This window comes from Notamacropus eugenii, chromosome 1, assembly GCF_028372415.1.
Source record: "Notamacropus eugenii isolate mMacEug1 chromosome 1, mMacEug1.pri_v2, whole genome shotgun sequence".
Lineage (NCBI taxonomy): Eukaryota > Metazoa > Chordata > Mammalia > Diprotodontia > Macropodidae > Notamacropus > Notamacropus eugenii.
In genome coordinates this window covers 216235821-216247897 of record NC_092872.1, presented here as the reverse complement: position 1 = coordinate 216247897, position 12077 = coordinate 216235821, and the positions used below count along the sequence as shown (strand labels likewise).

General features: G+C 42.4%; 1 protein-coding gene across 1 annotated transcript in view; it reads right to left on the bottom strand.

The window, feature by feature from the left end:
• Positions 1–12077, bottom strand: part of CNNM1 (cyclin and CBS domain divalent metal cation transport mediator 1) — a 66016-nt gene that overhangs the window by 18362 nt on the left and 35577 nt on the right. The window contains exon 7 of the mRNA XM_072627014.1: positions 619–779. Within this exon, the coding sequence (XP_072483115.1) occupies positions 619–779 (161 nt within the window). The remainder of the gene's footprint in view (positions 1–618; positions 780–12077) is intronic.

Below are 12077 nucleotides of genomic sequence, written 5' to 3'. Positions count from 1 at the left end.
CCCCTTGTCAATGCATGTCAATACCTACTCTGCAACTTACAGTCTTAGAGAGTTGCCTATGGCCTATGGAAGTTAATGACTTGCCAGGGGTCATACAGGTTGTATATGTTAGAGACATAACTCAAACCCAGAACTTCCTGATGCTAAAGCTGGCTTTCTATCCCCTAGGCAACATGGTCTCTCTTTAAATTTACAATACTGAAGGAACACACCCAAGCAAAACTAAACCATGTTGACTATGGAACCAAAAGTTTGGAATTCTGTTGTGCCCCAAGGAAAACTATTTTACCTTGCTTTCTGCCTTAGTTTCTACGTGTGGAAGAAAGAGAAAAGAGACCTACCTTATGAGAATGCTGCTGGGTGTAACATGAGGAATAATGAATGTTAATGAAAAAAGATCTTTATGAATATAGAAAATTACTACCTCCTAGCTCATTTCTGGAATGTGGATTATTTCTCTGCTTTCTTGTTTATTATAGGGTAACCCAACCTAGGGGACAAAACTTCAATGCTTGATTGTCTTCTCTCTAGCTCTGGACAGCTACCTAGCCTTGTGGGGTTTGTACAAAATGGATGGGGGCCAGGCAACAGGAATGGAAAGCCCTCCTGGAGGGTTACCTTCACAAACTGCACATCACTGAGGATGTGGACTGAGTAGTCAGGCGTGTAGAGGTTGTTGCTGCTGTACAGCTGGGTGGCGCTGCCCCCATAGTCACTGCGCTCTCGGTTTGGAGACTCAGAGCGGTTCAACCCACTGCAGCGAGAAGGGGATCGGTTTACTGCAGAGGTTGACAAAGGAGAAGAAGGAGGAGGAGGAAGAGGAGAGGGTGTAGGAAGAAGGAGGAGAAAAGATGGAGGTGGGGTAGGGTGGAGAGAAAGGGGTGGAAAATGGAAAAGAGACAAAGAGAGGCATTTACTGAGTACCTCTGGACTTTTAAGCAATGGTCACACTGGGTAGTGCTAATATGGACCTTTTACTTTCCTCTTAACCTGAGCACAACCTTGGGGGAAGTGGAAGCTGGAATCGATAGCCTTAGAGAGGAATCCCCTGACGTAAACTGAATGGGTAAACATTCTTTCCTATCTTTTGTGCTCCTTCCCTTTACAACTTCTACAGAGAAGAAGTTGGTGCATTTTATCAGGAAGGATGCTGAGGCTATCCACAGGACTACAATCATCCATTGTAGGTGTCTTGTAGCTTCAAAGATGACCAGAATAAGAAGATGACAGACAGCGCTGGGAGCACTAATCACCTTACAGGACCAAGTGATTTTTTTTATTAACTGGAATGAATCTTGCACCAGGTGTGGCATTTATATTCTCATAGACCCATCATTCCCAGCATACAGAATTACCAACTTCTCAGTGACTGATCATTTGGTTATGGTTACCCATAGGCCTCCTGTTCTAATCCCCTGATTTCATTGGCTCCTAACTTTCCAGAAGATCTCCAGAAGTTTCCTGTGCAAAGATAAGTTTGTTGGTGAGGAGAGATAGGGACCAGACTTGTAATCTCACTGGTATGTGGAACTCCGTAGTACAGGAACAGTTAACATCATGTGTACAACTTCTAAGATGGAGAGGTGTGTAGAGAACTGAGAACTTGAGTGGTATGCCCAGGACCATGTGTCAGGGGCAGTATCTGAACTCATGTCTCAGCTCTAAGGCCAACTCTCTTCCCATTAGCCACACTCTACCTTTCTTGCTGGGGAGCTCCAAGAAAAAGAGTCAGCTAGGTGATCCAGTGCATACAACACATGACTTGGAATCTGGGTGACCTTTGTTCCAGTCTTGCCTTAGACACTTACTGTGTGATCCTGGGCAAATCAATTAACCCTGATTGCCTTCAAAAACCAAAAAGGAGCTAAATGAAAATATAGTCAGGTGGTTTCAAAACTAGTTTCCTTGATCTAAGCACCATCCCAAAGTCACCCAGAAGGTGAAGATAATTATATTTATTGTATTTATATACTGTTTTAAGGTTCATGAAATACTTTACAAATATCTCATTTGCTCTTACTGTCCAGTGAGATAGGTGGGTGCTATTATAATTCCCATTTCATGGAAGATGATAAGTGTCTGAGGCAAAATTACAACTCAGGTCACCCAGAGTCTAAAACATGTGCTCCATCCACCACACCACCCAGCACTCTGACTTCTCCAGGTGGCCCTCGGATTTCCATGACTATGAACTTTTACAAATACTACCCTGATGGCTCAAGATAAGATGGAAGTGACCCCGATTTCTCCAAGACTAAGCCAGCAGGGCACAAGCTCTAACTACGTGCCTGCTGAAGAGTCTGCTGTCTGAGGCTCAGCCTACCTGACTTTGGAGAATCTCATCTCCAGAAAGTTTGTCCCAATCAATCTAGTTTTTAAGCTACAGTTACTTAGGAGGACTGTCTATTGTGGCACAAGAAGGCTTACAATCTGCTTCAGTGAGAATTTCATGAAAGTGATAAAGTATAAAGCAACCCATAAAAGACAAAGGCAAGTCTTTCCCCGTGTCCATCTGAAGTCTATCCTTGGGCCCTCCTCAAATGACTATAAAGGAGGAGCAAATAGCAGCTAACAATAGCACTTAAAATGAGGGGCATTTATAATGTGGACTAAGGATGGGTCAATCAGAAGCTTGTGGATTCTGGTCCTACTTCAATCAATGAGTAATCTTGGGAAATTTAATCCCTGTATCCCAACTAACCAAACCACAAGCGAGGGTGGTTATCATCCGATTAAAATGTGTATTGTATTGAGCACCTACCATCTACAGTAGCCTAGCCCCCTGATGAAGTGGACTTGAATCCATTTGGCAAAACATGCACTGGAAGTAATAGTAAAGTGCAGTTGGAATTCCTTTCTTAGCCACATTCTTACACTCACTGAGACACATATTATTTAAAGGCATTAGCTCTAATGGCTTGGACCCAAGTGAAAATCAGCAGGTCACATTGTCCTAATAGTCATGAAGACCTAGAGTAAATATCTTGGGATAAAATTAGATCTTTGTTCCTAAGAGGGCTTTAGGGCACAAATGGCTCAAGGGTGAAGATCTAGGATTTCCCTGAGATTTGGCTTAGAAACTTCCAAAGAGGACTGCCCCTGGCAATCAAAAAATCTCTATCACTGGCCTTCGTTGTTATTGTTCAGTTGTGTCCACCTCTTTGTGACCCTATTTGAGGTTTTCTTGGCAAAGATACTGGAATGGATTGCCATCTCCTTCTTTAGTTCATTTTACAGATGAGGAAACTGAGGCAAACAGGGTGAAGTGACTTGCCCAGGGTCACCCAGATAATATGTGTCTGAGGTCAGATTGGAACTCAGGAAGAAAAGGCTCGGTGCTCTACGAACTGCACCACCTAGCTGCATGTTCACTGGCCCAGGAACTTGGATGAAGATCAATATTGTAGATATTTTCCAGACCTTAACGCGTTTTTCTCTCTCACTGGATGAAGGTAACCTAGATCTTTCTTCTAAGGCTTAATTTTCCCTTCCCACCTCTCACTTCCTCCTCTTATAATCCTCGTTTTCTCTCAAGACAGTTCATGAAAACTTTTCTGTTAGCTCTTACGGCTTTCCCCTCCAAGACTACCTGGAAGCTACTTTGTACATACCTCTACGTGAGCGGAGGCAGCAGGGTTTAGTGAAGAGAGGGCTGGCCTTGAGGCCAGAAAAACCTGGAATTCTAGCCATGCTTCTGACATTCACTGGCCATGCAAAGCACAACCTTTGACCCACACTCACTCTATGGATACTAAGTTGCAGAGAAGGTGTTGATTTATCTCGATAGAGGGAGTTCCTCATCTGGGAGTACCTTACACTAGTGAAATCATTTTTGTCCTTTTATCTCTAGCATCTAACATGGTACCTAAAACATAAAAGTATTTATTATTAATAATAGCTAGAATACACACATATGTAAACATATGTATGTATATATACATATATGTATGTGTGTGTATATACATATATATATATGTATAGGGAGAGAGAGTGTTCCTATTTGGTCTCACAGCTGCCTTAAGAGGTAGGGCTGTTATTATCCCCATTTTAAAGATAAGGATATTGAGTCTGAGAGAGGCTGTGTCTTGCCCAAGGTTACACAATTAGTAAAAGTTTGAAGCAGGATTCAACCTCATTTTCCTGACTCCAAGTAGCTGCTAATAAATGAGAAGCTCATCACCAGACTGGAAGAATGATAATGAAGAGTTCAGCCACAATAGCTCTTAACAACCATCTACCGTGAAGGAGCCACAGTCTGCACAGGTGGAGGAAATCCCCACACCAAGGAGATCCTAGTTCCAAAGCTCCAGTAGCGCTCATTTTTCTCACCTGCCTAACTTAGTGATGATTATAAGGCCTGAAGGGAGAGCAGCTCATTGGTTCCTAAGAACCAGTTTAGATTTAGATTTAAGTAGATTTCAATTCAGATGCTGAAAGGCCACTCAGATGACAGGATTTGAACTTAGATCCTCTGACTCAGAAGATGGTATCCTTTCCACTGTCCCATGCCACCTCTCTAATAAGAGAGGTTAATAAGAGGGGACTGGGATACTGGAGGGCATTCTCAAGGACTCTATCAAAATTAGCGTATTAATGGCAGAGATATTCGGTAAGTTCATTTTCTGTTAGGGTGCCCTTTTTTGGGCAGGCCCTGCTCCCCAGTCATGACTGATTCAGCAAGGACCTATGCTTATGTCTCCACCTAACTCAGTCTTGTGTAACTATGGAAAGTAGGGCAGTCTGTCCCGGAGAAGCCTCTCTGTCAGTGTGGTATCTGGATCTAAGCCACCAGGCTCAGAGTAAGGGTCTTGACCCCAACTGATATGTACACAGCCAATGGAGAAGGAGGGTGTGTTACGGGCAGTGCCTTTAAGAAAGCCCTCGATCTGCTTGATCACCTCTGCCTTTCACTAAGTTAATATGTGACTTACCCAACCATAGGTTGGGAAGGGCACTGTGTTAGGTGTTGTTCCTTTATCTTCTGGTTTGCAATAAGGGAGATACAGTATTTCCTTTTTCTGTGAAAGGATGGGGTTGAACTGGCTCATTTCCCATGTCCCTTCCAACTCTAAAACAACTCTTTCCACTTGCTTCTATGGCTACTACTGGTTCCATCTCTTTACTCCCTGTAAACAGGTAATCACTCTATTCGCCATCATCTCCTCCCACCTCTTCCTAAAAGGTTTTCTGCCCTGTGACTCTGGAAGCTAGGATCGGCACATTGTGGAACCAGAGATCAGGGTGATGTTACAACACAAGTCATGTGGTGGATGGGCAGCAGCACCCACCTCCAGTTACAAAACAAATTTCAACAGATTGTTAATTTGTCAGCAGTATCATAGATGAGCCCCTTGGTCAGGTTTGGGTTGGATTGTATCAGAAATCCTGAACCTAGGGTTCATTAACTTATTTTTAAAAAATATGTTGATATGTGGCTGTATGATTGATTTCCTTTGAAATTCCACGGATTCTATTTTATCCATTTAAAAATATAATTCTGAGAAAGGGTTCATAGGTTTAGGCAACACCAAATGTGGTGAAGTATCATTAAATAAGTATCAGTGGTTTCTGAGGTCCCTTCTAACTCTTGGACTTCGTAAGTGTGAAGCAGGGCATGGACTGATCAGATCTCTGAGACCAGAAAGCCAGTCCTCTTTTTTTTTTTTAAAGGCATAATTGATACCAACTTTTCTTTTGTGGGGAAATTATTTTTAAGAAAAAAATTGTTCCTTTTGATGAGACCAAGTCCCAGCTAGTCTGAGTTCTGTGAAAAAGTCTATTTTGTTTCTCCAGTCTGACATTCCTCACTAGACAGGACACTGATGACTCTGCATTCTAAGTATTTGCCTACTCTTAGGGACTTCTGAGCAAGGGACATGGTAATGCTTTTAATAAAAAAAGAAATTAAGAACAGCCCAACATCATGAGTATGGTAAACAACTTCACCTTGTCTAGTTCCCTTTGATATTTCCTCAGAACACCAAGACACAGACTCAGGAAATACAGCATGGAGAGAAAGCCCAGTACATTCCAAGGAACTTGGAACAGAGCCCTGATTAAAGGTTTCAGTCAAAGGATGTCCAAGTGCCTACCTGTTATAAGCAGTTATGGCTAAGCTGGTGAACATGACCTGCTGTCTCACACCTTAATGCTGGAAGGGCATTACACAAAGTAGAAAAGAGAGTTCTGTGGGTTCTGACCAAAGGAGGTAAGGTGGGATTAAAAAACATGACAGGCACAATTGGTGTGTGAGTGTGGATGAGGATGCTTCAGTGTTTCGGAAGGCCTCCCCACAACAGTAACAGGTAGGAACTCGAAGATCCCACAGCAATTATCACTCTTGTTTTAGCTGTAGCATCCGTATCCACAAGCTAGGGATGAGTAAAAATGAAAAAATGATGGTTCTTCCCAACTGTGTTCTAGGTATAGAATCAGTGAGTCCCAAAGCTTGGGTGGTACAGAGGTGGTACTTTCCCTTAGTGTGCACGGATGGGGATGTGAAGCAGAAGTCTGGCATGATGTCCATTTGTTATACCTGCTTGATCCTCAGCAGTGGGGCCCATGATCTGTTAGTGATTACAGTTGCTGACAGTTGTTGTAGAGGGGATTTTTGGGTCAGGAAATGGATGGACTAGATGGTTTCTGAGTTTCCTTCTAATTGAGATAGGAACAGAGACAGAGTCAGAAGGACAGAGATAGAAACAGATGAAAAGAGGGAGAAAGAAGTGGAGAAAGAGAGAGAAGAGAAGGAGAGAGGGATAGAGAGGGAGAGGGATAGAGAGAGAGAAGGAGGGAGGAGGAGGAAGAGAGAAGGGGAGAGAGAGGGAGGGAGGAAGAAAGAGAGAGGGAGGGAGAGAGAGGGGGAAGGGGCAAGAGAGAGAGAGAGAGAGAGAGAGAGAGAGAGAGAGAGAGAGAAAGAGAAAGAGAGAGAGAGAGAGAGAGAGAGAGAGAATGAGAATGAATTGAGTTTGGCTATTGTCATTGAGCTATGCCTTCTCTTCGCCAAATTGATTGGGATTACATATAGCTACACGACCCTGAAATAGCACAAATTAGAATATTAGGACCCATTATTTGGTGGCACAAATATACAGAACTGCAAAAAGAATCTGTCAAAACATTCTGGTAAAGCAACTTCTGGCCATAATCTAAACGCTGCAAGTTGATCCCAGTTATAACCCTAGATCAAATCGCTCACATACCAATGTTCACTCTAGCAGAACTGATGAAAACAGGAACATTTCTATTGATCATATTTCACAAAAGAAAAAAAAAACATTTGTTTTAAGCTACTCAAATATTCAGAGAATCTGCTAATTAATAACACTTTATCTGAGGATTTCAAAGCACTGAATCCAGTCTTGGAGAAAAGATCTAGTCCTGAAAGCTATTAATGTGCCCAGGGTCACATGCCTATTATTGACCAGAGGCAAGCCTTGAACCCAGGTATCCTAAAAGAAACTTGAAATACAGTTGTCTGCCTCTCCTGAACATTCTGTTTTTGTTTTGCTTCCATAAGGCTCTGTATCTGTGAAGGACTCACATCTGTCATAGATAGATACTCTGCAGGACAGGAAAAGAAAGGGTAAATGGCTAGGAGGGGCAATGACAATGCAGAAGGTTGTGGGGCCCATACAACCCTAGCAAGGGCATGAGAAAATCTGGTCTTAATGGCTTTCCAAAAATATTTGTAAATTTTTTGCACCATTCCACACCATTCTCTCTTAACTCAAACTGAGGGTCCTCTAGAGAAATAAGCATTATGACCAACATGGGCAGGGTTTAACATTCTGTGGTGCAACATTCTATGATGTGGCCATGAACATCCCCATTCCAGACCCTGGACCCTCTTCTTCTGACATCTGCACTTGGCACTGGTCCAAGAAGGGGAAAAGATGATTGAGAACTGGATTCTTATACCTTTGTGAGCAGAAGACTCATATAGGAGGAGAGTTCATTTTCAAAAATAAATGCTGTGCATACCTCTTACTCCCACCCTGCAAAGGGAAACAGCGAATGAAAGTATAAGATGACATTTCCAGACTGCTGTCAGTCAAAGAGGGAGCCCAAATGGGAATGAGCCTTCTTATATAATCTACTGCTGGTCTCAGGTAGAAACATAGTAAGAGTGATGATCAATTAATTGTTGTGGTTGGGGAACCTACTTTAGATGCCCAGAGGAGGTGGTTGGCTAAAATGAGGCAACAGGAAGGAAGACTGTAGGAAAGAAGAATAACACTTCTACATTTCTTCCTGTTTTTCTTCTGTTGCACTCATCATTCCTTACTTCTATCACAGAGCATGGGGGAAACAACTCATCCTGCTCCAACTCCTGGATATCTCCCATTTCTTTCCATGTCTCAACATCTAAGATCCAAGTTAAGGGTGAAGAATGGGGATGAAAAATTGAGATGGGAACTCACAGACATGCATCAGCCAAGCATTAGTGAAGAGTTCTGTGCAAAAAGGACCCTGTGATTTGGAGGCCCAGTCTGACCCTGACTGACTGTGAAGCTTATACAGTAAAATGCTGATCAAATAGAATGCCTGGAGAACATTTTAGTTAATAAACTTTCCTGGTTGCCTGAGGGTTAAGCAGACAATCCTTTCAATTTCAGTCCTTACTGATGAAAATTCTAAAACCTCTGAGTTCACTTTTCTAATTTCAAAAAGTATGGTATTCCGTGACCTCCTTCGCTAATGTGTGAGATTCTTTCAGGGAATCCAGAGCAGCCTTCTGGTTAATATTTATAATCGTAGGACCTCTGGAGATACAAAGGATTTAGAGATTGGGCTGAATGTTAAGTAATCCCCAGGCATACTCTAGAATCTGAAAGTTTCTTCACTGCCTGCCCCCCACCCCGCAAAGTCCAGTCCATTAAAATTTCTGATGAATTGGATTCTGGTTAATCAAAGGTTTACTGAAAATCATGTATTTGTCTCAGGTTTACCTTATTTGCAAAATAGCAATAAGCATATTAATGTTTAATTATGTTATAGGAGACATGGAATGATTTGGAAAGTTGCTTCAAGGTTTTTTTCTTGTGTTCTTTTTGATCTGAACCTGTGGCTTTATTGGTTCAGGGAACTGGTAAACTTCCTTCATCCTTATGGATGGGACAGTCAGGAGCTTCATTCTGAGCATAACTCAAGGCAAGAGATGCTCTGTGAATACAGAGCGTTGCCTGAGAGGCTGAATGATTTGTCCACAGTTACATGGCTAGTAGGTGTTAGATGCAGGTCTTAGACATGGCTTCTCTTGACTCCATATACATTATTCCATGTTACCTAATATACGTTATTTAGGACTTTGTATGTATATTTCACAGATGTACTCCACAGAGTCAAGTTTTTGAACACCATCATTATACTGGTAAATTCTGGACTACATTATACTGGCAAATTCTGAAATGCATATGAAAAGTATTATGCTTCTGCATGTATGAGCATGCAGCATTCTATGATGTGGCCATGAATGTCCTCAATCCAGACACTGGACCCACTTCCTATCTTGGTATAGAGGTACAGACCAGTTTCTCATGCAGGGCAGGGCAGGGCAGGGCAGGGCAGACCAACCAGCGCCTTCCAGTCCCCTAAGTTCCACAGTGTCCCCTGAGACAGCCATGCACGATTACCTGGGGAGCCTGCCAAGGATTCCCCTCTGCTGAAGGCGAAGGTACGGGACACTGAGACAGGCACTAGAGAGGCAGTGGTCAAGGAGATGTGGGTAGGAGAAAGGAAAGATAAACACAAGGAGAAAAACAAAGGAAGAGGAAAAAGTGTAAGACAGTCGTGTTCCTGGAACTTCACAACATTACATTACTCTCTTTGAAGTAAGCCTGTCTCTGGATTCACCAATAACTCACCCTCAGCTAGAACCAATGTTCCCCCAAACAGAGAAATGGAGAGGGGATTGCCACAAGGGTCCAACAGTTAGAGGTAGGTCTGCTATTACCATATTTTTAAATGAAGCCTTTGGCTTCTAGGTCAGCAAATAAGCAGTCTTCAATGATGTAAATAATCCTGGTGATCAAAGTGGAAATACCAACTATAAAAAAAGATAATGCCCTAATGGAGGAAATTTATGAGTAGAATTCTCTCAGAGGTCCCAACTCTGGGGCATCTCAGACCTTAGCACCTTGACACTGGATTCTAGCTGCCACACAAGCGCTTCACTTCTCTTCCTAACTGAGGGGGCTCATATCGTTTCTTAGAGTCTGTAAGAAAAAAACAGTTATTGAAGGTGGTTCCATTAAAGAGATAAATGAACACTTTTTGTAGCCCAGACAAGCTAGACAAAACACACCCCAGGCAAGTGTCACCAAATGAACTCTCAATTCAATTAAGTTAGAAGACACCCTAGAACACCATCAGTCTGGCTATTGATAAAGCTCTAACCTAGGTCACCTGGTCTGGGAGGAAGGAAACTACTCTCTATCAGGTTCTTAACTAACAATTCTTGGTAACCTGGTGCCAGACTCAGTTGTTTCTAAGTTTCTGAAGGGCTAAACATCCCTAGTGACTCCATCTAAATTCTGGCCCATTGCAGGCAGGGCTCTGATCACCTTGCCCTAGTTACATCTGGTACCCATGGCTCTACAAGTAGTAACTTGTGTGGGAAATATATTAAGTAGGTGTACCTTCCTTGTATCTGAACTAGGAGTTCCTTCCCCATGGATAATAGTGCTATTTAATGAATAATGAAGGCTAGAAGTTGGAGTGGAGGATCATTTCTGTTGCAGCCTTAATTCCATGCATTTACTTCCCAACTGGCACAAGCAGTATTCTTTGTCCTAACTGCCCCCCAACTCTTCTCTCCCGTTTTCATTTCTCCCTTCTTTCCCACACAATTAAAGAGGGTAAGGGGAACTTGAGACCTTTCCAGGAGTAGATTGGACATTACCTCCAGGTGAGCATACATTGAAACTGACAACCTTTATTTGCCAGAGCAACTAACCAGAGGTAAGTTAATATTGAAATCCCTCATTTCCACACCTGCAGCAACATTAAGTCAACTTCAGTAGACAAGAGGGATGCAGTTAACATCAGAGTAAATGACATCTGAGATACTAAGTAGTATCAGATGGGGAAGCCCCCTTCACAAGTGGACTCACCTGCCTCCAAGATCCCTCTCAGCTCTAATCTATGATCTTATTAAACTCATCATTGCACTGTAAGCTGGCTTCCCATAGGTAGAGGTGTCTTTTAGAAAGTCTCCTGCCCTACATCTATCAAGAAAAGTGAGGTTCCTTATCAAGCCTGATTTTGTGTGATGGCCATGGGGCAAATTCTCCTCCCTCCTTGTCCTATTTACTCCTTAACCCTCATTGGCTGGTATGATTTCAGTCTAGCCATAAATCATAATACAGGAAACCAGGCAAATTAAGGGCTCATCTCCCAGTTCAGTCTTCACTAAGGTCCAACCAAAGCCTCTCCCATTTGGTTCACAGCTTGGCTTGTGAAGGGAGATGGCTTTGATGGGTCAGATTTTCAGTAGATGCTTCCTTCTAAGCAACCTCCCCATGAGTAGGTGTGTAAACATTTTATTCACAGGGTGGTGATAGAGAATATATTCTTCATCTTCAGTGGCCTATAGGTTTTTTCCCCCTAAAGGATTATATAGAGTTTGGGGTTTTGTTTTGATGGGTTATGCATTTACTCAAATCAATGGTGCATTGCTACTTGCTAGGATTTCACTGAGAAAAAGCAAAGTAATCTGTCATGCTAACACAACAGTGACTTCAACAGTGACAGAATCTTTCATCCGGTCAGATAGTATTGAAGATATGTTCTTGCCTCACTCATCATTGCTGTTGGAAGATGACCAAAACGCCACACGATGTCGATACCAGGGTCACCCCGTACAAAGTATCTAACTGTGGCTGATCAGACCAATGTGACAGGCTCAGAAGGTACCATACAAGTCAGGCACAAATATTCTTCTTTCTCACTAAGTAAGTGGGACAATACTTTTAAAACAGGACAAAACTTTTAAAAACATGACAGAGGAAAGGAAGAAACTAGAACCATTATATCTTTTCTCATTAGTTTTTGAGAGAATGAAAGTAGTCTGGGTT